This window comes from Rhineura floridana, chromosome 20, assembly GCF_030035675.1.
Source record: "Rhineura floridana isolate rRhiFlo1 chromosome 20, rRhiFlo1.hap2, whole genome shotgun sequence".
Classification (NCBI taxonomy): Eukaryota; Metazoa; Chordata; class Lepidosauria; order Squamata; family Rhineuridae; genus Rhineura; species Rhineura floridana.
This window is the reverse complement of record NC_084499.1, coordinates 4914228-4939991: the sequence shown is the minus strand read 5'-3', so window position 1 is coordinate 4939991 and position 25764 is coordinate 4914228. Positions and strand designations below refer to the sequence as shown.

The window sequence follows — 25764 nt, the reverse complement described above, 5'->3', positions numbered from 1 at the left end:
ATTTGCATTTGCTATCACAACCTATCAGACCTAATTAAAGCAATGGAGCCAAAGAGAGGATGTTAAATAACAGCATGAACAAAGGAGCACACCCAGGTCAGACCAAAACATGCCCAATTTTCCCTATTTATTAGAGGCCATTTCCCCACCATAGTTAGGCTGATATTCGTAAAATATTGTGTCCACAGCAGACGTAGAGCCTAAATGGGGGAGGTGGGTAGGATATGAGGGAGGGAAAGAAAAATACTGTGGTACAAAATAAACCCACTGCTTGCTGTCCAAACTGTCTACAGCTGTGGATGGTACTTCTACATTTCCTTCTGCTGCCAAAAAACATCCCTTGGAGCAGAGAGTAGTGTGCAGGCACTTGTGTGAGTAGGGATGAGGGGCTGTAACGTGTTTTGGCTGAGCACACCTCAGCTGACACAAGGAACTATAAGTCCATCCTCCCAGAGGCCACCTTAATAGGCAAAGGAAGGCTGATCTTTCCTCTTTGCCCATTGTGGGAGTCAAGGGAGAACTTGAATCAATAATTTCAGAGGGATGATTTTTTTAAAAAATGCCTTATTTCTTGCCTCTTGGAAGTTCAACCTCCCTGCATATAGGGCCTCTATTTATCACATATTGTCTTCAAACTACCCAATATTCATTATTCTATTTTGACTAAAATGCAAATGAACAAGAACGTTCATCTCATAACCTAAAAAAAAAAAAATACCCCATACATTTCACATTCCAAGAAGCCAGTAACAAAAAGTTTGAAACCCATGGAGTGCTGGTGTGTATGGTTAAGATTTTGCAATTACTGCCTACACAACCAGGTATCACCAAGCTACATAATCTAGGGTCTGCGGATTCCAATAATTTGAAACGAAAGGTAATTATTTCTTGAGATACATTTAAGAAGAGTGTTGAATTGAGTCTCCCAGCTCCCTGGCAAAGGATATGGATTGTGTGTGCATGAGCGTGTGCGCACATAGGTCTTCTATGTTCAAACAGCAGCATCAGCTCCTGCGTCACACCCAATTGCAGCTACTGAGCACCAGATAAGCAGAAGTTTGATTCAGTGCTTGGCCAAGACCTAATAACTGTTCATCTGCTTCCCTACTGGCACAAGCCAATAGTTGCAGAAGCCACTCAGCCACAAAACTTTCATTATGTTCTTGACTTAGCTTGAAGCAATTATGACTGTCCTCTATGGATATATTTTATTTTTAAACAGGAAACAGGCATTTGTCCAATTAATATTCCAAAACCCCATTAACATTTTTAGCAAAAACAAAGCAATAACTTACACAAAATTATTTTGTTGCATGCAGGATATTCTTTTCCAGCTCTCTACAATGCATCAATTAATTTTTAGGGAACTGTTTCTTTGCTTTTAAAGTTCAGATGTAATCTGAATTATGTTTACTGCAAACTGAGTGACATTTACCTTTAAAAGACACCTACAAGGGTATACTGGGAAGCTTTAACGTACACACTATAAATTATGTGTGTGGACAAGAATGAGTTAATGTCAGCCTTGGAGACAGTCTGTTTTTTGATCTGATAAGTGTATATCTATTTCATGGGTAAAGCAGTGCTGTAAAACAGAATGAAATTTTGCTTTTGATGTTGATTTTGAAATGCATAGATGCAGAGGCATTACTTGAAATCTGGAGTCAGGAACATGCTCACTTCAAAAAACATAGATATTCAGAGACCACAGTTATGTCAAGTACTCACTGGACTTGATAATTATGAACAGCTCTGTTTAAAATTTATATCCCACCCCCTCAAAAAAAATTCCCAGAACCATTTACAAAAATAGTACCAACTTAATAAGGATAAAAACAAGAGCTCAGAAGAGAGTACTATACAAACTGGATAACAGTAAGCGCCGAGCATGTCTCCCTGGGGTAAGTATATACCCTTATATATACCCAGTCGATCACTACACACTGCAGGTGAGGGCCTCCTGCGGATACCATTTTATCAGGAGGCCCATTCCACACAACATAGGAAGTGGACTTTTAGTATAGCGACGCCTACCCTCTGGAATTCCCTCCCCTTAAATATTAGCCAGGTGCCATCTCTGTTATATTTTCAGTGCCTACTGAAAGACCTTCCTCTTTCAACAATCCTTTTAAAGTAGAGAACTTATCCCAATATTTGTTGGAATTGCTTTTTAAGATGTTTTTAAAGATGTTTTGCTTTAATGTATTTTAAAGTCTGTTTTTATGATATTTTAATGTTTGTGTTTGCCATCCTGGGCTCCTACTGGGAGGAGGGGCGGGATATAAATTTAATAAATAAATAAAATAATGAGCAAGTGTTTCATAAGTGGAGCACCACAACTGCCACTTTCCCTATCTCTAGCTATGGGAACATCACACCACAAGAAGAACCTCTGAATATGACCTCATGCAACAAGGAGGCTTCCCCTTTCAACAAGCCTTTTAAATAGAGGCCTTATCCCAGTCTGCATCTGTGCTGGAATTTTTATTTATTTATTTATTTAATTTCATTTTTAAACCGCCCATAGCGAATAGCTCTCTGGGCGGTGTACAAAAGATTAAAAGTACAGAAATACAAAATATCACAATAAATAAACTGAAACAAAGAGATTTAAAATTGTAACATTAAAAGCTTTAAAATGCCTGGGAGCATAGCCAGGTCTTAACCTGGCGCTGAAAAGATAGAAGCGTCGGCACCAGGCGTATTTCTTCAGGGAGGCTATTCCACAATTCGGGGGCCACTACAGAAAAGGCCCCCTTTTCTTAAGATGTTTTTAAAGTTGTTTTTTAAAGATGTTTTTAAGATGATCTGTTTTAATATGTTTTTAAAGATGATCTGTTTTAATATGTTTTAAAGTATTTTGTTTTTAAGATATTTTAGAGTGCTCTTAGTGTTTTTGTTTGCCGTCCTCTGGGAGGAACGGCAGGATATAAATTTAAATAATAAATAAAATAATAAAATAAATAAATATGGGCAAAAGCAATCTGATATTCTGGTCCTAGGCCATGAAAGCAGAAGCCAATGCAGCTGTTTCACCACCCGTATATGTGCCCAGTGACAATTCCACAACATAAATTTTACTGCAATACTGAATTTTTTTATGTTAATACATAATCTAAAGTTGGCAAAAAAAAAATTGCTGTGTCGTTGGGGTGTATGTTAACATGCCAATACTGGAAAGGGGGAAAAATACCTATCTGAAAAATGAATACAAGAGGCAGCATGTCTACCTCAGGAGTTTATACTGCAGTACAGAGCCAGTTAAAGGCATCTGCAAGATGCACCTGACCTGCCTTGTCAGCCCCATAACAGGTTTCCAACCTGCATCATCTGCACTGACACCACATGGGAATTGGTGGAGCCATGGCGTAGCATGGTGTCGCAACACTGAATATTGCAATGCATTTGCTCTGAAAAGTATTTCCAATTTAAAATGTTTAAAATTGGACTTCGAGAAGGGGATGGACAGAAACCACTTACTGAGCATCATGAGTGTTGTTTATCCATCACCTTTCACAATATGAGTTCTGCATTTTGAAAAAAAGTGCAGTTGCACAAAATTAAGCTCCAGCTGCTATCCATGAATGCAACAACATTTCTCAGCTAATTCATAAGCATGAATACAGCAAGCAGCAGACCCTCATGCCTCCTCAGGGACATTCCAGTTGCTTCACCAACAGAGAACACACAAGTAGATATAAACGTGCATGAACATTGCAAATTCTGGTAGAACATATGTCTTTTATGGTGAAATTCCTAGGTTTAATCCCTGGCATCTCTAGTTAAAATAGGATCTGTGGGGAAGATTGAAAAAGATTACAAAGATTCTGGAGAGCTGCTGCCAGTCAGAGTAGACAGACAGACAAATAGTCTGTCCTGGTATAAGGCAGATTCTATGCATCAACCCTGCATGGAGGGACCCACAGCATCTTCAGTTGACATGAGCACTGTGAAATAAGAAACCAACAGAAAACTGCGGGGTTCCCTCAGAATCCATTTTTATTAGGTCACTGTTTTAAATCTTACTTAAGTCAACACTAACTAAAATTAATTTTTTGCGTTAACTCCAAATACTAAGAAATGACTTGATAAAAATATCAAAGCTAAATCAGTAAGCAGTAGCAATAACAATGTGCAGACCTGAAACTTTTCATTAGAAATGGAAACAAATTTGAATTCTGAGTTATTGCCCACTTTAAAACTAAGGTATTCTCACCTTTCCAACCTACACCAATGCAGTGTGGTCTGACAACACACTGGCACTAATTCTAGTTATATATTCACTTACTCTAATTAGAAAATTTCCAAACAGAAAGTTCTATTGTGAGTCATAAGGAAAAGGTTAACTAAAACACTAAAAATAAATACAGCAGACGAGCAGCAAGGGATAATTCTAAGCCACCTCTTCAAGTCTTCCGGGACATGTTTTCAACAAACTAACATGTAACCAATTTATCTGTCGATTTTGTAACTTTATACTCTTTCCCAAAAATGGCCTTTCCCCACCCGCATGTAAGACAGGCCACAAAAGAACCATTACTGTATCCTCCTACTTTTGTACAGTCCTTTAGAATGCAACAGAATGTTTGTGCCTGTGCTGTGCCATGTGTTTTGTGGACAACATGATGCTTAAACCCTGCATATTTCACCTTTGAGAACCAAAATCAGGGTTGCAATGGATTCAAAACCCATGTACTTGAATTCTCTTTAACAGAAGGATTCTCTATAAGAGCCTTCCACAACCTGGTACCCTCCAAATATTGTTGAGTGACAACTCTCATCATCCCAGACCACTGCCCATCCTGGCTGGGATTGATGGGAGCTGTAATCCAACAACATCTGGAGGGTACCAAGCTGTGGAGCATTAGACATACTCAAACCTCATTCAGGTCTTTTTTAATTATGAATTTTGACTTTATCAACATTTGACACCTTATTAGAATTCTATAGATGAAACCCAATAGAAATGTCAACAACTGAGATATAAATACAAAAGAAAGTAAGCACCAATAATTCCAAATAGCCCTGCTTGCCCATATTTACTTATTTATAGGAATGTATAACGCATACTTCAAAATGTGGTCACAGTGTGGTTTACATAAACCATGTAACACAATTAAACCATGTAAGCTCTTCCACCCTCCAAAGGCCTGTGCAAAAAAGTGTGCTTGACCGGATGTCAAAATGTGTACAGTGATGAGCCTAGATGCATCTTGGACAGGAGGGCATTCTACAATCTAGGAGCAACCACAGAAAAGTCACCCTCATGCACTGCTGTTCCATGAACTTATAAATCCCCATCAGGACCAAAGTCATAGCATACTATAGAGAACACACATGCACCATATTTATCTGAGAACTGTTAGCAGTTAGATACAACAGTTCCCCAAAGTTTCTGGCCTTCCCCATCACTAATTTATTGTGCATGTGTTTTAACACAGTTATCAAAAATCTGTATTTCCAGAGAAATATCAGATAATACTGTTATCTGACAGTTATTAACAATTTCGCTAAATTTTTACTGTAAAATTTTTTAAACTGCCATTCATAAAGCCTAATCAAAACATGGACTGAAGATGAAAAGCAAAGTCAAACTTTGCCCATCTATTCTAGCAATGACCTAATCAATCCACTGAAGACACCAACACATCCTGTGATAAGGATGACATGCCATGCTGTGGCTATTTAAGTGACTGGTAAACAGCAATGGAAGGAACACTGGTGTCATTTAAAAGGACTTGCTGCCTTTTCAGGAATTGTTTAGAAGACTTTTTCCTGATTCTTCTCTCTGCTAATTTAAAATAATTGCATTCATTAATTTTTCAACGCTCCCCCTCCTCCTACCCTCCCTGCTCCTCCTCTGGGTCATTGCTGAACTATGACCTGGGAGACCAGGGTTTGAATCCCCACATAGCCATGAAGCTCACTGGGTGACCTTGGGCCAGTCACTGCCTCTCAGCCTCAGAGGAAGGCAATGGTAAAACCACCCTTGAATATCGTTCACCATGAAACCCCTATTCATAGGGTTGCCATAAGTCAGGATCGACTTGAAGGCAGTCCACTTCCAATTTTTCAAAAAGCTCTTCCTTCCCCAGCATCCCCAGATGTATGATGCGCCCTCTGATCCTCTAAAAATAACTTAATTCCATTTTGTTATCTATGTGTTACTCAAACCTTTTCGTTTCTACCAAGCCAATCTCATTTTGAGGCTCTAGAGCAGTGGTTCCCAACCTTTATGAGCACAGGACCCCCTTTATAAGCTGAAAAATTTTTGTGACCCCCTCCCCCCAGAGAGGCAGGCTGGCTGCCAGGAAGGAAGGGGGAAAGCAGCCTTTCTTTGCACGCTTGCTTCTTTTTGCTTCACAGAAAGCCCTCTCCTCTCATTCTAAGCAAGGGCGTTGCCAGTAGCGGCAGTGCAAGGAGACAGGAATCAGTGATAGTAATCCCCTCTTCTTCCTGGTAGCTCCACCCTCAGCCTCCTTTGGCATCTGCCATGTACTTTATAGGCAGATGCCTGCCCTTAGTGCGCCTGAAAGATGCTCTGGCACTTCAGCAAAAGGCCTCCCCTCTTGTTTGGAGCAAGGGGGAGGTGTCATCTGCAGCGGCAGTGGAAAGCAGACAGTGTCGCAGGAGTGAAGACTTTTTTAAAAAATTAATAAATAATTCATTTCTTTACTGTTCACGGCCCCCTCTGGATTACTTTGCGGCCCCCCTGGGGGTCCCGGCCCCCAGGTTGGGAACCACTGTTCTAGAGAATCCACCCTGGCAACTCTCATTGTATAATCTTCTTATACATCTTCAGCTAGTTTGATAAAATGACTCTTATTTAAGGAGGAAAAGAACAGGACAGAATTATTTCTGGTATCTTCTCTTTACTCCTCACTGAGATGAATGACAGAAAATACCTAACATATCAATCAAATCAACTCCATTTTTAAACGAACAGCCAACATCTCTCCAAAGTAATCTGCCTATGGTAACCTCAATCCCATAATACATAATGAATCACTTAACAATAATAGCTGTTATTATGGTCTTAATCTTTACCATAAAAAATATTAAAGCTACAGCCAATGATATAAAAAATGTCAGAAGACCAGTCTGTTAAAATCGGTCAAGCTTTGTCAAATCATCAATCAATCCACAACCAATAATGCAGCAAAAAATACTGTATTCAATACATACAATAATGTATTCAGAAACCTCAATAAATCCAGAACACTCACTGAAAGAACTGGAAAAAAATGAGTTCAACTAACAGTGTCCCTCAAACATCTATATAAAGGAATTCCACAGCTTCCTGAAGTTATCTGCTGCATCGCCCAATTCTTAACACAGTGAAGAACAAGTCCAATTTAAAACAGTGTCTCAGTATCTTAAAACACTTTCAGGACCCTAAACAATATTTTATCCTCTTTAATATGAGCTTCCAAGATATTCAAGAACTGCTATCTTATTATTTGCGCTTCCAATCTTTTCTTTAGTAGTTCTAGTCTTCTCTTCAGGGCATGCTTTCCAAACTCTTAGTCAGCTTCACTGCTCTCCTGTTCCATTTCCATTATTGAGTCCAACTGTACAGCCACAGCCACAACTTTAATAGATAGGAGTGGCCAAAAACGTACTTAAAATGACCACTAGTGACAATGAGGCATCCTACTGTCAGGCCCACAGGAAAACACTGTATTATTAGCCACTAATTACACTTAACTATGCCATGGCAAATTCCAACATGTACTCTAAGAAGCCATGAACGTATCTGCTGTGTAAGAACACTTCCTAATCTTGTTCATGGAATAATTACATGGGCTCCATCCTGCCAAATGAGACTGTAATTAACCCTAATTGCTCAAAATGTAACTTGGCTAATTCGAGGAGATCAATTACTATTAAATGACTTAATATGACAAATTACTGCAGTGGAGGGGGGTTGCGTTCCACACAGGGTATTTCAACGCAGCACTGCGCACCATGTGTTCACAGGCAACTCACTGTTTTTGTAAACCTCATAACTGTGCTTTGCTTTTGCTCTCATAATGAATTAACTCGGCAACGCACGGCAGGGCTCTCAATCCAAACATTGCTGTTTTTCCAGACCCGGCCAATTCATAATTTTGTAGCACTGATAGTCAGCAGCAACCCACTATTTAAGGGAAGTTGGTATTGCTTCTTCAGCATGCATGACTAATACTACACTTAAGAAACAGGGCATGGCCCTTTGCCAAAGAAATACATTTTATTATGACTAGTGTCAAAATAGCTCTGAATGAAGCCGAAAAAACCCTGTACCCAGCAAAGGAAATGTATGGGAAACACCACTAGTGGGCATATAGCTTACAGGCAGCTTCTTTTAGTGAAGAATGGGGCTGTAAAGATTTAAAAAACAGGCTTCACCTCAGAATTGGAATTATTCAGATATATAGTTATGCATGCACATATATTTGCCTAGATTCTATATACATTAATAATCATGGCCAGAAAAAAAGGATAAGGGTGAAGACCATGTCATCTGGATGAAACGGGCCATGGTTTTGAATTGGTGTGTTACATCCGCTGCTTATTCTGCAGGCCTTAGTAGTTAGTTCACAATGAAGCATAACCGTACAGGTATTGAACAGACTGTTTATTAGCAGTTGCAATAATTATCCAAACTATTTTTTAATTAACGATAGATTTCACTGAATATAAATAATTCCTTTGATCCCCCCATTATTTATTACATTTATTTAACTTGGGTTTTCCCTAACTTGTCCAAAGCTCTTAACCACTACAACACATAAGAGAATTGCAGTCGCATAAAAAACGAGGTCATAGCTGGTATGACATGGGAGGAACTCTTGTTTAATGTATATTTCAGGAAGTTGCCAATTTTTCTTCAGAAATAAATTGTAATGCTGAATGGATCCTAAATTTTGAAAATTCTCTCTTTCAAAAGTTGTTAAACCTTTGAAGCAGAGGGCCAAAAGGGGAAAAATGGCTGCTTACCTGTGCATCATGCTGGTATTCTTGGCTTGCCACTTTACAAAGTGGGTTGTTCTGGTCCCCTAGATGGTGCGGATGATTGTGTTGTCCTTCCATGGTAACATGCCAGACTTTGTCTTGAAACTCTGCAGGAACAAGAGCACAGTTGTGTCAACTCAAAGGCACCCACGTGACTGAATACATGCAGACTAATGGGAAGATCCATACAGTGCCTCTCTCTTCTGCTGACTTACATAGAACTCTGTATTTGAACTGGAGTCCTTTTCTTTCTTCACCCCACAGGCAAGGATCTGACTACCACCCCAAGCTCAACATTCTACAAGGACGGTATTCTTGATAAGGAAGCTAACAGGAACATTAGCCCCTTCCCCTCTCACTGCTAATCCCTCCACTTTCTCCTTCACTGCTTTTCTGAGGGGGATTAGTTTTTATAGTATTTATTGAAGATGGTTTTAGTTGAATTGATGCTGACGTTGTGTTTTGTTGATTATGTATTATTTTATACTGTACTGAATTGTTGTATTGTATTGTTGTACGTTGCCCAGAGTGTCCGTTTACTTGGACAGATGGGCGACTAATAAATAAAATTTTATTTATTTATTTTATTTTTGTAGCAGCTACTAGCACCCAAGCCCCACATTTCCTTGGGACCCTGTGCAAGTGCACATCCATTCAGGTGTGCAGCATTATACAGAAAGTACAGCAACTGGGCCCTTTCAACAGCACGGGAGGCATGAGAGTCCCCAGGAAGGTAAGAAAAGTGTTGTTCACTTTCACTGAACAACACTGGGCCAGGACCTTCGTGCTTATTCACATCAGCACACAAGAGGCTCAGGCAATTCACCATATTCCAAGCACAGCAAAAAGAAAATCAAGGCATTGCAAGCATCCATTATTTCAATATTCTTCTGAATATTTGTCTTAGGAACAAATGTTTGCCATTTCAACATTATTCCACAAAGCCCTAGTTTAAATGCAACTGCTTATATATAATGGTTACTACTGTCAACAAAGATAAACGCAAATTCCAGAATAATGAGCTTAGAACATGCGAAAATGATAGCACAATTACTGGTAGAAAGGTGGAGACACACACTGAAGCCAGTACAACTGCAAGGATGTCTCCAGCCTTAGTGTGGGCTATAAAATGGTGCTGCTATTTGAGTTTGCTTTTAGCAGTGGTTCCCAAACTTCTTTCCCCACGGACCTCACGGAAATTGCTGAGGGTCTTGATGGACCACTTAATGGCTCTTCTACCTGTTATAACAATTACAATATGCTCTAGATTCTACCATTTTCAATTGTATTTTTACAGTTGAACCACCTGAATGAAGTTTGCGGACCACAGTTTGGGAGCCCCTGACTCACCGTGTTTTTAACTTTATGCAGAGACTTCTTTAGGATTATGAATCTGGACATTTTAAAAGTTTTAAAGTATTATTTTTGGAGACTCGTTCATTTTGTATCCTAGATGCTGCTTTTGGAGTTCTTCTCTCCTCAAAAGCAGGCTAGCAACAACAATAGGGAGAAATTCCAGAGGGGCAGCCATGGTGGTTTGTTGCAGCAAGAGCTTTGCGGCACGGTAAGGAGAAACTCATAACTATCAACTTAAGGTTCAACAGCCGTAAGAGGTTTTCAGGGAGTAGAAACTAGAGCACCAAGACCATTTCTGATGTTGCTTCAAAAAAATATCAATACAGATCTGAAGATAAGTGTTGATAAAATCAAAGGCAGTCCAGGATCCACATTTGGGTGACTAAACTGCAGAGTTGCTGAACATGGCAGATACACACTCACCCTGCAACTAGCCCCACATTCAAGTTCTTCTGGAAATACATGAAATGCAAAGGGACACATAATGGGTCAGCCAGAAGAACAAAGCTCCAGCCAACAAAGCAATCAAGTTGCATTCAAGCAACATGAACAGCTACCAATTCCACTACACACTTTTCCTCTCACTCATTACCAGAAATGACCTCAGGCTCACAGCATAAAATTTCCCTAAAGACTAATTCTGCACCAGTTTTAGAAGCTTAAAAGCTGTATTGATGGCACATAGAGTACCAATGTTCTGAGTCAATATGTAAAAGAAAATTTGTTTTAAACTGCAATTGCTGGGAATGGGTAGAGATAAAATCCAGCCCTGTTACAAAACCCTCAAATGCTTGGTTAAGTCTACATCGAAGAGTGGGAGACTGCCAGGCTATCTCCATGTGACTGAAACACACAGTTCTGAAAGAACACAAGAGATGGAAAGGAAGCAGGTGACTAGCTGACTAGCAAGACTGAGAAATGAACAGCCACATCTAATTTGCAAGTATATTTGTGATATTTCTCAGTCCTTTGAATGTGTCAACATTTTACCATCCACATACTGCTTCAGTTATTGAAGGAGTTTATGGGTTGTGTGTGTGTGCACAACTTGACAGTTCTGTTTTGAAAAACAAACTTTTATAAAAGAAATGGAAAACTTCAGAAAAGCTATAGAGATTACACAATGATCATTTAGTGTTTGCCAATATTCAACCTTGATTTTATCACTTATGAATTGTATGCAATTCATGGTAGAATGCAAGAGTGGCACAATGGTTAGGGTGTTGGGCTATGATCTGGGAGACTAGGGTTTGAATCCTAATTCAGCCATGAAACACAATGGGTGACCATGGGCCAGTCACTGTCTCTCAGCCTAACCTACCTCAGAAGGTTGTTGTGAGGATAAAATGGGGAGGGGAGAACCATGTATACCATCTTGTGCTCATTGGAGGAAAAGTGGGATATAAATGCAATAAAGAAATAAGAAACTATTAGATGCCAAATGGCACATTCCAGCTGCCCCACTCCCTCACAGCCACTGAGCCACTGTTTATCTCGATGTTCAAGCAAAACCAACTCATTTCTGAAACTGAGAAGCCTAGTCTGTCAGCAACATGCACAAACACACACACACACACAACAGACATGTTCCTAGTGGGCTCATGATTCTTTGAGTGCTGCAGGGAAGACAAGGTATGCCCGCTTACCATTAGAGAACAGGTAACAGAGACAGTCATTAACCGCTCAGGACAGCAGAGCTGCCACAAATAGCTTGGCTTGTTTCAAAGCTTTTTTGCCTGCAAAGTTTAGGAAGGAGTAATGACAAAATATCAGTTTTGAAAAGCAATATGCATCAAGGAACAGTGATCCTTCGCTAACAACTAAGGGACACGCTGTCCTGCTCAAAACGAGCAGCTATTCTGGGTTGTTGGGGCAAACATGCTACAGGTACATTAGCAGCGCTACTCACAAGAGAGGCAGGACAACAAGTGGCAGGTACACACTTTGTAGTTGGCAAGTACTTACCTCTGTAGGTGACAAACTACTCTCAGTAAGAGGCTCAATAGATCGCACTAACTTCACTGTTAAAGTAGACACATCAAACAATATAGAAAGTTGCCTTATACCGGGTCAGACCATTGATCCATTAGCTTAGTATTGTTCACACTGATCAGCAATGGCTCTTCAGGGTTTCAAGCATGAATCTTTTTCAGCCTTACCTGGAGATGCAGGAGACTGAACCTGGGACCTTCAGCATTCAAAAAAGATGCTCTAACACTGTGGAGATCTGACTATAATCCACATATTTGTTTATATTCGTATCAACCAAAGAATTAACTAGAATGCATTGCCCTTACACCTCTGAGCTGAACAAGGCACCCAACAGTTTAACACCTTATTTTCAGATGCTAGTAAATTATCACCTTTTAGCTGTAGTGAACAGAAGAAACAAGGAAAATTGCAAAAGAGAAGCTAACAGTTGCTGGTCTTTCACCAGAGCTGATGGAGAGACCCTGAAGTCCCATCTTCCCCTTCTAAAGCCTGATGGGACTGCTACTAATCAATGGCAACTGAGGGAGAGGGAATTCTGGACATTTGGTACAGCCTAATCCCGTGTACGTTAGGAAGCAAGTTCTATTTTATTTATTATTAAATTTATACCCCACCCTTCCTCCCAGAAGAAGCTCAGGGCAGCTTGGGACTTGTGTTCCAATAAGTATGCATACAATTGTAGACCTAGACCTCAATTAAGTTATCTAAATCTAGCATTTTTGCATTTATACAGAGATAGCTAAACAGAAATCCATCTCTTGTCTCTAACTAGAACGTAATTCTGCAGTGCAAAAAGCCTCATGTAAAAGCTCTATTTAGTTGCAATCCAATATGTTTCAATCGGTTTAACAAGCAGGTAATATGCATGGTTGTACAGAAGAGAGATGAATTTCAAAATGGGAAACTTGATTTTAATAAGTGGTTTAAAACTGGGATTTTTTTTCTTGGTAACTTATCAGAATTTAAATCAATGACTTCAATTTCCTTTATTTAAATCACTCTTCCCCACTTCAAAGACTATGCACATTTACCTGCAACATTTCTCAAAATCAGCCAAGAGGAACTGCTAGGTTAATTTTTGAGAGAGCAGATACTTCCTTATGGTACTTTTGTATCACATTCTCATTGTGCAATCATAAGCATTTTTTAAAAAAATGAATTCCACCCATTTTCTTCTAAAGTTAGACACTGTGCTCAGCCAGTTCAATCCTTTGCAAATGGAATGAAGCGTTGGCAGGGGGAAGGGAGAAGAAACATAAATAATTTACTACTAAATTCTTCTAAACGTCTTCTTGTCTAGATTTGCTCACGACTGGCAAGTAAAAATTGACACTAGGAAATGTTCCTTTTGTGGATGGATCATTAGTATGAAAATATTTTAATAAATAAAAATAAACCAGATGGGAAACCTTCATAAACTGGAAGATATCTTTTTCTTTCAGGCCACTGCCCATAATCAATACCTGTTATTCTTACTTGATCTCTCAGCAGCTTTTGATACCATTGACTATGGTATCCTTCTGAGCCGACTTGATGAGATGGATACCGGAAGCACTGTTTTACAGTGGTTTCGATCCTATCTCCAAGGTCATTCTCAGAGAATAGCATTGGGTGACTGTCTTTCAGCCCCCTGGCAGTTGTGCTGTGGGGTGCTGCAGGGTACCATCTTGTCCCCCATGCTGTTTAACATCTATATGAAGCCCTTGGGAGTGGTCATCAGGAGATTTGGGATGTTGTGAGGTGCAAGGCCCTGAAGCCTGCCAGACCATAACTCCCACCCCACACACCCTTGTTTTGCTGGTTATGTGTTCTTGAGGTACTGTGTACAACAAGGTCATCCTGTGAGCAACAAAAATATCAAAGAGCAATTGGAATAAATGTTATCTTCTCTTTGGCAGATTTCCCTCATGCGTAGCAGAATTATCACATTGTTCAAGCAATAGAAAGTAGCCTGAGTTTCTCAGTGTCAGCTAGAAACACATAAACACAAAATCACCTCATACCCAGACCCCTCCTTTTCAGGTGAGTAGAGAGAGGAAAAATGTCTTTTAAAAGAGATGCTTGAGTGGGAGAAGGGGGGTAATGGCGATCAGAGCTCCAACGCGTGTAACTGCGCTCTTAAAGAATGCAATGAGGGACGGCAGGGACAGAACCAGGAAGGGATTCTGTGTCTCAGCACCAGCCTTGAAACAAACATATTCTTTCCTGTTTTGGGGCAAGAGCTCTTCCACATCACTTCAGCTGCACTCCACTGCCCACTCCTGGGCCTAGGAAAGGTAACCTCTCCTACCTGTCACTCTTTATAGTAATAGAGTCCTTTAATCTCTTTAGTTTAAAGTTATGAATGGGTTACGATATTGATTAATGCTGCCATGCACCCAGTAATTTTGTAATACTAGTCTGCTCTTTTCTCTCAATAAAAGAAAGCTTTGCTTTAGTCTGGTTTAGACCTGCATTTCTTGGGTTATACACGCACCATTGAGACACATTTCAGGGCAACGCGCTTGTTTTATCCCTAGCAAAAGATCCCCCTCCTCTCAAGGAGGTGTGTTTCATGGGACATCAGGGTGGCAGGTTCACACACTCAGGTTCCCAAGAACACGTGTCGTAACAGAGGCAAGGTGTCAGCAGTATGCTGATGATACCCCAGCTCTATTTATCTGTAACATCTGAATCAGGAGAGGCCGTGCAGCCCTGGAGTCGGTGGTGGGCTGGATGAGAGTCTGAATCCTAGCAAGACGGAGGTGCTGTGGGTTGGTGGTTCCCAAGTCTGCATAAGTGGTCAATTACCTGCTTGGATGGAGTCATACTCCCTCTGAAAAAGCAGGTCCGTAGTCTGAGGGTGCTCCTGGATCCATCTTTGTCACGAGAGGCTCAGATGACCTCAGTGGCTAGGAGAGCCTTTTATCAGCTTCCATTGAGAAGACAACTGCAGCCATTTCTGAACTGGGAAAGCCTAACTATTTATTTATTTATTTATTTATTTATTTATTAAATTTATTAGTTGCCCATCTGGCTGGTTGTCCAGCCACTCTGGGCGACGCACAACATAAAAACATACAATTCACATTAGAACCTTAAAATTCCAACAATAACACTAATATCTAACCCATGCATTGATAACCTTCAGGCTGGATTACTGTAATGACCTCTATGGGGGGCTGCCCTTGAGGTTGGTCTGGGAGCTGCAGCTGGTGCAAAATGCAACGGTTCAACTGCTCACTGGAGCAGGATATCACCAACATGTTACCCTGCGGCTGAAAGAACTGCACTGGCTGCCCATTAGCTACCAGGCTAATGGGCAAGGAGCTGGTTTTGGTGAACAAAGCCTCATACAGCTTGGGATCAGGGTACCTGAAAGATAGTCATACTCATTATATATCCAGGTGATCATTGCCTGCTGCAGCTGAGGGCCTACTGCAGATACCATCTTATCAGGAGGTCCGTTCCGCACCATGTAGGAAGCGGAACTTTAATGTTGTGGTGCTGACACTTTGGAATTCCTTCCCCTTATTTAGACAAGCACCATCTCTGTTATCTTTTTGACACCTGCTGAAGACCTTCCTCTTTCAACAAGCCTTTTAAGTAGAGACCTCATCCCAGTCTGCGCCTGTGTTTGAATTGCTTTATAAGATGTTTTAAACGTTTTTTTTAAAAAAGATGTTTTAAGATGTTTTGTTTTTAATAGGTTTTTAGAGATGTTTTGTTTTAATATGTTTTGAAGTCTTCTGTTTTTAAGATGTTTCACAGTGCTTTTGTGTTTTTTGCTGCCCTGGGCTCGGTCTGGGAAGAAAAGTGGGATATAATTGAAATAAATAAACATACATACAAACAAACAAAGTACTGCAAGGTGGGTTACTAAGACAGTTCATAGGTTAGTAACATCTGCAAACATGATTGCAGAGCTGGGATATCCACGACTGTTGTTTCTAAGAAACATAAGAGACAGGCCCTGGGGAATTATATTATAAAGTGTAGAATTAGGTGGAGTTTAGTTTCTGAAAAAGAAGGATGGGTAACTAGATAATGTGCTCTAATTTCCAATGCTAATAAATGAAATGATAGAAAGAGGAAAGCTTTCATCACCATTCTTCAATGGACCATTTCCATCAGTTCTGGCTGATATCTTAAACAATTGTGTCACAAAAAATTACTTGACCTAAAGGGATATCATACTAGGGATGCACATCAGGTGTGTGTGAACCCTAAATAACAAAGCAAACTGGGGTGATTCCTGGTAGTTTTTTCATATTACCAAGTTGGATCACACAGGGCTCATCCAGACCATACTAAAAATCCCTGTTTTCCAATGGGAATTGTCTGCTGGTAATCCAAACCTGATTGCTTTCCACTTTGTACTCAAACTTTTTCCTCATCCAAACCTGTAAGTGTGCCCTTTTTTGTTTAATTCCTCCCCTCCTTCTCATTTTCCTGTTATCAATATTTATTATTTGCCCTTCACCCAAAGGTCCCAGGGCAGGTTACAAAATTTAAAACAACCTAAAATCACAAAATAGGGTGGTTCCTAAAAGTATACATCTCAGGTGTCAAAGGCCAGGGTAAAGAGGTGCAGGGTAAAAAGGCTGTGTTGCTGATTGGCTCAGATCAGAAGGGAGAGTGTAAGGGAGCCAATGGGAACTCAACAGAAGCAGGAGGAATGGAAAGAGGTGGCTAGAACCACCCACACAAGCAACTGTGAGGCAAAGCAACCAGCCTCCCTCCTCAGCAACAATTTGCACCTCCCTCACGTCCCTAGCTCTCAAACTAATTGCCTAAAAAAAAAGTAGGGAAGGGAAGGGAATGTGATTTCTATTTTGTCACCCAAAAAGGAACAGGGCACCTCTGCAGGAGAACAGCTGCATTTATCCTTCTGAAATTTGGTAGGCTTCATCCCCTGGTAAGGGGCAGTAGTGCCTGCAATAATAATAATAATAATAATAATAATAATAATAATCTAAATCTGGTTAAAAAAGTTAAGGTAGAGCCTTTTTCTTTTCTTTTTTTAAAAATTCATTTATGAATTGCTTCCCATGAAACAACCCAAAGTGATTAACAATAAAGCACATATAAACACAATTTTTAGTCCAAAGCAGATAAAGACTAGGATAAAAATATCCACTTAAAAGATTTGTCGGTAGAGGAAGAACTTCAACAGGTGTCAAAAATAACAGACATGATGCCTGTCTGATATATGATGGTAAGGAGATCCAAAGGGTAGGTACCGCCACACTAAAGGTCTGATTCCAACATTGCACGGAATGGACCTCATGATGAGATGATCTCTTACATATTATGGTACCAAACTGTACAAAACTTTTTATGCTAGTAACAGCACCTTGAACTTAGCTGAGCAACTAACTGGCAGCCAGTGCAAATTCTAAATTTAATATTAAAAAAAATTAAAATAAAATTGCTTCCTAATGTATATGGGATTAGGATGTAACTCCCTCTCCCTCAACTGCCATTCATTAGCAGCAATGCCATCAGGCTATAGAAGATGTTGGGGATGATGCAATATCTGTTGTGATATCACATATGCAAAAGCAACAGTTGGAGTTTATAGTATGCATTCTCTCCCCTTCTCTCTTCCCAGGAACACTAGACAAAGCTGCCCTCTGTTGCCTTTATTTTTTGTACTGGCAGTAGAGGCGCTAGTTAATGTCATTAGGCAACACCCAGATATCCATGATAATCCTGGCCTCTTACTCAAGCAAATGAGAAGGGACTTGAAACAGTGAGGAGGACTCAATTTAGCTTGATCTGGATGTATTCTCAGCTGTAAAAATGAATACTCTGCCCAAATTGTCTGGAGAGCCCCCAAAATAGAATGGGTGCAAATGGAAGTGGAACAGAATACATCTACAATGCTGTAGATGTCATCTATCTAGATTTCAGCAAGGCGTTTGACAAAGTCCCCCACGACCTTTTGATTAGCAAACTAGTCAAATGCGGACTACATGGAAATACTGTCAGGTGGATTCACAACTGGTGAAAACCGTACTCAAAGAGTGGTCGTCGGTGGCTCTGCTTCGGACTGAAAGGAGGTTTCGAGTGGAGTGCCACAGGGTTCTGTCCTGGGGCCGATACTCTTCAACATTTTTATCAATGACTTAGATGATGGGGTGGAGGGAAGCCTTATGAAGTTTGCGGATGATACGAAACTGGGAGGGATAGCTAACACAATGGAAGACAGGAATAAAATCCAAAGGGACCTGGATAGACTAGAAAATTGGGCTGAAATTAATAAAATGACATTCAATAAAGACAAATGCAGGATTCTGCATTTAGGCCACAAAAACAAAATGCACGGGTACAGGATGGGAAATACCCGGCTTAGCAGTAGTGAGAAGGACCTTGGAATTGTAGTGGATCGTAAGTTGAACATGACCCAGCAGTGTGATGCTGCGGCAAAAAAGGCAAACGCGGTTTTGGGCTGCACAAACAGAGCTATAGTTTCCAGGTCGAGGGAAGTAATAGTCCCACTATATTCTGCATTGGTCAGGCCTCATCTGGAATACTGCGTTCAGTTCTGGGCACCTCATTTTAAGAAAGATATAGACAAGTTAGAGCGGGTTCAGAAGAGGGCGACGAGGATGATAGCCGGTATGGAGAACAAGTCTTATGAGGAAAGGTTGAAGGAACTTGGCATGTTCAGTCTGGTGAAGAGAAGGCTGAGGGGTGACATGATTGCACTCTTTAAGTACCTGAAGGGCTGTCACATAGAGGAGGGTACAGATTTGTTCTCTGCTGCCCCAGAGGGTAGGACTAGGTCTAATGGTTTTAAGTTGCAGGAGCGTAGATTCAGATTGGACATTAGAAGGAACTTCTTGACAGTAAGGGCAGTTCGGCAATGGAACCGACTGCCTGGGGAGGTGGTGGGATCCCCTTCGCTGGATGTCTTCAAGCAGAGGCTGGACAGCTATCTGCGGGAGATGCTCTAGCTGTGGATTTCCTGCTGTGAGCAGGGGGTTGGACTCGATGGCCTACAAAGCCCCTTCCAACTCTATGATTCTATGATTAGACACAATCATTCCCTTTGGCAAATTATCTCTTGGTGTTTTGCACACTTTAGCGAACCTGTTCCTGAAAGCTACCTTGTGGATTTGGAAGAGGTGAGAAAAGCATTTAGCCTCTTCTATATCCCCACTGTTGCCTTTCCTGGAGCATTCGCACTTTAGGGACCCAGGTAAATATGTTCGGTATGTAGACTGGAAGGCTAAAGGGCTCTGTAGATTACGTGACTTGTTTGAGGGTGAGATTCTGTTAAATAGACAAGTTATAGAGAAGCTGGGAAATGTTCATACTAATTGGTTTCAGCTGCTATAGGTTCAAACATTCACTAGCTTTCTGTTGAGAACTGGGGTCACACCACGTCCCTTAATTTTTTTAAAGGTTTTGTAAAGGTTCCCCAAGCACTCTAAACAAGGGAGTGTGTATTATTTATAAAGGTCTCTTATCTTGTTTAATGGGATCTACTAGAAGTCTGAAGAACCAGTGGAAGCATATTTAGCGATTACTATAGAAACTCAATTCTGGAATGCTGTATGGCATACACCTCCTATATGAGTAATATTTGCCATGGTTAAATAATCTATGTATAAAGTGGTACTATGGTGGTATTTCACTCTGGTAAAATTAACAAGAGGTAACACTGAACCATCTCATTCCTGTGGGAAACGCTGTAATGGGGTGGCACATTTTTCCACATGTGGTGGGCTTGGCCCAATGATACAATCTTTCTGGGTTAAGATATTTCAGGAAATCTTTTCTATTGTGTATCAAATTATTCCGCCCAACTTCCCCCAGTATTAGAACGAACCATTGCTAAGCACTCTGAGTACGATTCCGTAGCCAACTGTAGATCCACCTGATAGTTGTTCTATCCAGCCCACATTTAGCTAGATTGCTAATCAGAATATCATGGGGCACTTTGTCAAAAGCTTTGCTGGTTAAGATATATTATGTCCACAGCATTCCCACAATCTACCAAAATGACACAATGTAGTAGACTGGGCAGGGGTGTGTGTGATAAAAATCTGATAAATCTGAATCCACATTGTGGCCTTCTTTTGACCTTTCTTATGAATCCAGGCTATACCACACGTCTTCCAAATACCCACTTACCATTCTGGTCCAATCACCTTCCATGCTGTTCTTTTTCTATACAATTGTATACCCTTTATGTATGTGCCTACTATGTTCCCCTTTATGAATATACTCTGCTTCTTCTGCACTTTTTTTTACATTTTTATTGGTTATTACTCTTTTTCCTTTTTTCTATTTCCTTTTTGTACTATTTTTAAAAAGAAAACTCAATAAAAATTTGTTAAAAATATTCAATCGGAATAATTTTGAGTATAAATCAAGGCAGCTACCGGTTTCTAATATATTTATGTTCTATAAATATATAATAGAATTTATGTTCTATTAGAGAGCCAGTGTGGTCTAGTGGTTAAGGTGTGTTGGACTACGACCTGGGAGACCAGGGTTCAAATCCCCACACAGCCACAAAGCTCACTGGGTGACCTTGGGCCAGTCACTGCCTCTCAGCCTCAGAGGAAGGCAATGGTAAACCCCCTCTAAATACTGCTTACCATGAAAACCCTATTCATAGGGTCGCCACAAGTCAGAATCGACTTGAAGGCAGTCCATTTATTTTTCTATAATAAAGAAAAGCAAAGACAGTTTCCTTCAGTTGAACACTTAGCTCTATATAAAAGAAAAATGCACTGGATAATTCTCCTTCCCAGAACTGGATGTTCTTGTTCTGCTTCCCAAAGAAGCTGCAGGCAAATTTCTGGCCTGGAATTTACTTGCTCCTGAACCGGAAGGGAAAACACATTTGTAACAACAACAAAGAATTGCCCATAAAACGTATTGTTAAGGCTTATTTAATTTGCAGCCTGTGGGGGACAAAGAGCCACTTAAAAGGCATCCCTCAGTCTGAATGGTCCTCCAATTCACAACATGCAAGTACAGTTTTGGAATCTCTGAATTCTGACAGACACATGCACACACTTCCCCTCAAACTGAGTATTTTGGCAAGTGAGGAAAACAAAAGCTTTCGCCACCTCCTGCAGGAATCTGACAGGTGCACTTTGGAAGGCAGAAATGCCCAAGGCACTTGGAAGCAAAGCCCAATATCATTAGTTACAGGATACCCATTAAGGAAAGTTACTTCAGCAGCAGCCTCTGCTCATATTTGATACATCCTGATGGATGCCCAAGGTGTACTCCCTTTCCAAATCAGGCTCGATAACAGCTGTGATCAGCTTAATCAGGTATAAGCATGGAGCTCTAGATGCCTAGATCACATCCAAAGGCCAAATTATTCTCCCTGATGAACAAACAGCATGAGTAGCAAGGAATACATCCCAAGCAGGAAGCACAGTATCAAGAATTGTGCCTACCACATGTCTGTTTCTCTGTGCCAACACACCTATCCCTCTTGCTGTGCCTATCCAGCTGTTTTCCATATGGCTGGAATTCAGCCTTCTCTGTTCTCCACAATGCTGCTGAGCAGTGGGAATGTCAAGTGCCCAGACTTAAAACGTTTTAGGCAATCTACAAGGCAAAAGGACAAAGAACAATCTCCTTCTTTACATCTGCATTTCATTAACTGTCTGGATTTCTAACGAGAACTGTCCTTAACTAGTTCCCTGTTGCAAGTCTTATTTTAAACACCCAGGAGGATTGTCAGGACACAAAGATTACAACATATCTACATAACACTATCATAAACTCTCTCTTTAGCTTCTGCTGCTCCTGTGCCTCATTGCCTGGACACTACTCATGAATTTGTATCTGAAAATTTGCAATATATTTCCTAGCTCTACTAGGAATGAAGCCCCTCCAAAGATAACTGAGGTTTCCCAACCAAATAAGGTGCATAGTTCAGAATGCCGAGGAAAAGATACTGAGCAGGACTTCTGGAATACTCAAACAAGAGGATGGAGAGGAAGCAAGGTTTAATCAACAACAGAAATTTGTGTACAAATGCACTGCTCCCACACACAAAAACACTCTGCCTATTTGCATGGGGGGAGGAGGGAGGAGAGTAGCTTCATTTTTACCAAGCAGCTTGCTAATGTGACTTTCAGAGATCTTTGTGTAGCATATCAAAATCCAAATCAGTGGACTAAGCCCATTACACATAATGTGAGGAAAAATTACAGAAGATGGGGGAGCCAACAGATCCTTTTCCTAATAATGAAATGGAAATGGACCGCCTTCAATTCAATTCCGACTAATGGCAACCCTATGAATAGGGGTTTCATGGTGAGAGGTATTCAGAGGAGGTTTACCATTGCCTTCCTCTGAGGCTGAGAGGCAGTGACTGGCCCAAGGTCACCCAGTGAGCTTCATGGCTGTGTGGGAATTCGAACCCTGGTCTCCCAGGTCGTAGTCCAACACCTTAACCACTAGGGCACACTGGCTCTCTGAAAGTTGCCTTTTTCACAGCAACTGCACACTGGATCAACATTGTTATTGAGCTAACTACCATGACTCCAAGTTCTCTTTCTTGGTCAGTCACTGACAGTTCAGACCCCATAAGCATATATGTGAAGTTAGGAGTTGTCTGTCTCAATGTACATCAGTTTACAGTAGCCTACACTGAATCAAATTTGTCACTGTAATGTCCATTCACCCATTTTGGAGAGATCCTTTCGGAGCTCCTCACAAACCCTTTTTGTTCTTACTACCCCGGCTAATTCGGTGTCATCAGCAAACTCAGCCACCTCATTGCTCATCCCTGACTCAAGGCTGTTTAGAAAGTTAAAAAGCACAGGTCCCAATAGTGATCCTTGGCGGGGGTGCGCTCTCGCTCTCGCTCTCTATCTATCTTTAATAACGCTTTCCATCAATTTTCCCAGAACAAATATTAAGCTAATTGGCCTGTAATTTCCCACGTTCCTTTCCACATATTGGTCTTACACTGGCCAGCCATGAGTATGGAGGCTGATCTCAGGGACACCTTACATATTTTTTGTTATAAGATTAGCAATTTCACTTATGAAATCTTTAAGACCCCCTCAGGTGGACACCATCCAGACCACTTATTCATTTGTTTTTAATTTGTCAATGAGGCCTTCAAGTGCATCTCATCACCACTATTTGTCTCCATTCCCCAGACTCTCTTCCAGAAAAAGTTACTTCAGGCATAAGGATCTGCCCTACATCTTCCACAGTGAAACAGATACAATCTTCTTTTTCTCCTTCAGCACACCTTTGACTCACTTGTCATCTGAAGATCCAACCACCTCTCTAGCTTGTTTCCTATTTCTTAATGCATTTAAATATAGTTTTTTATTTTGGGTCTTAATGCTTTTAGGGATGTGCTCTCTCAATTCTTTTTGCACCTGGAGGCACACTGGTTGGGAAAGGCTGCTCTAACAGCTTCCTTGACTCCACTTGTTAATTGAGCTGGCTTTAAGCTTAAGCCAGCAGAGTAATTTGTCAGTCACCTGGTCACCCCCAGCCCAGATGACTGGTAGAATACAATGTAGAGCCACATCAGTGACATGCAGAGAGAGCATTCCTTCAAGGTTCCCTTGCCAGAACCATCTGCCTGGGACCCAGGGCTGCTGTTCTAAGGAAAGCTGTGGCAGAAAATAAGGAAAGAAGGAAGGCTGGCTAGCGCAGAGAGTGGCACTCCCTCAGCTTTTATTGGCAAGACTGGCTTATGCCCAAGGCTCTTCCATTTCTGAGGTGCCACAGCACACTCTTTTTCAGCCACAGGTTGGGGATAATGAAAACCACCATCAACCAATTAATACTGGAGTATCATCATTAGGCTATGTGAGCCATAAGCAAAGAGCAGCTTGTGGAAATTGAAGTGTTTCTACTGTAGCCTTGACAAGGCAGTATCTAGATTTCATTTTAATATTAAAAGTTTTGCAGAAATCCCAAGAGCACGAGACACCTATATAAGGTCAACTGAGAGCTACAGACTCTATTTTCACAAAAATGTGTTTAGGATTGAGGTGAAATGTGCATGAAAGGGAAGTAAAACACCTTTTACTGAGGCCTCCATGAAAAAACAAAGTGATTCAAACTATTTTGAAAACTAAGCACCAAAACGATACTGCCTTCCCCCTCTCTCTCCTGCCTGATAATGTTCTGTCTCTTGCTGGCTCATAAAATAAATCTGTCAAGATGCTATACAAGATTACCGATATATTTAAATGATGGTCTTGGTTTGTGATTATATTATCTCCTGGCTCCGTATGTGTATGACAAGGCAACAACCCTATCCTGGGAGAGTCTTATTTCCGAGTGACTTTTATTGTCCATTATCTTACAGCATTTATGCCACAGTCATGATGTCTTGTAGGAATATTTCACAACAGAAATACCTTTGTCGTTAGTATTCTCACTGCAATTTAGTCAGATCAACCTTTAAATCTCATCCATCATGCTGAAGAGCTTTGGCAAAGCAAGCAACAGTAATATATGCTTCCTTGTAGAACCTAATTACCAGCTACGTTAAACAGCAGCACCTCCCTCCTTCCCGCAACACAAGAAAACAGAAAATACACAAGCAGTCTCTGGGTTCTCACTCTCTCACTTCTTCTTGGTGAAGTATATAACCGGCTCATTGCAAGCAGACTCACACTGTCTGACACATGACAAATATACTTGAACCTAACAATTACGCTTCTGTCGGCACTTCCAAAAGCAAGGAGTATTTACTGTAAAGCCCTGACAACTTTTAACTCCTTTGTTTGCCTTTCTCAGGAGTCAGTTCAAGATGATTCAAAATTACCATAAGCAGAGCGGTTTAAGATGAAAAGACACACAAAAATATGACAATATGTGGTAGCATACACCTTCCCAGGCTAAAGTACTGATAAGAGTGAGGGCAGGAGAGAAAACTGACATATGGTGTATAAGGGAATTGCACAAGAAATTAGTAAGTCTTCAGGGAAGTTACCTAAAGACCTCTTTCCAGACCTATAACTGACCTTCAGCTGACTTTCCACTGAATACGTGTTCTTACTACAGGAATACCCCGCTATACATACCTTCACTTTACGGACACTCGCGAGTACAGACATACTCCATTCTCCACCATTCCCCTGTTTACGTACACTCGCTTCGCACTTACGGACACTGACGGACACTTAAGTACCGCCTGAACTTGCGTTCCATGTGTTTCGTGCCTTGCGGCAGTAGCGTCATCTTAGTGCTTCAGTTTAAGTACATTTTCAGTTTACATACTCAGCCCGGACCCATTGCGTATGTTAATGCGGGGTATTCCAGTATAGCTTTAACGAGGGTCCCAGATTGGAGCTACCCACAAAACTAGGGGTTCCAAGAGGAGTGCCTAAGTACTTTTAACAGGAGATGCCAGCGTCTATATAGCATTTGAGATAGACTAAAAAACAACAAACCATCCTGTGGCACATGAATGACTGA

At 40.8% G+C, this 25764-nt stretch overlaps 1 protein-coding gene across 7 annotated transcripts in view; it reads right to left on the bottom strand.

The window, feature by feature from the left end:
* NEK6 (NIMA related kinase 6) overlaps nt 1–25764 on the bottom strand; it is a 116730-nt gene that overhangs the window by 68907 nt on the left and 22059 nt on the right. For 6 of the 7 annotated variants that reach the window (XM_061604263.1, XM_061604261.1, XM_061604264.1 and 3 more), the window contains exon 2: nt 8983–9104. In XM_061604263.1, the coding sequence (XP_061460247.1) occupies nt 8983–9075 (93 nt within the window). In that variant the 5' untranslated portion in view covers nt 9076–9104. Of the gene's footprint in view, nt 1–8982; nt 9105–11999; nt 12090–25764 lie in introns of all 7 variants that reach the window. The other variant, XM_061604262.1, reaches the window with a different exon arrangement.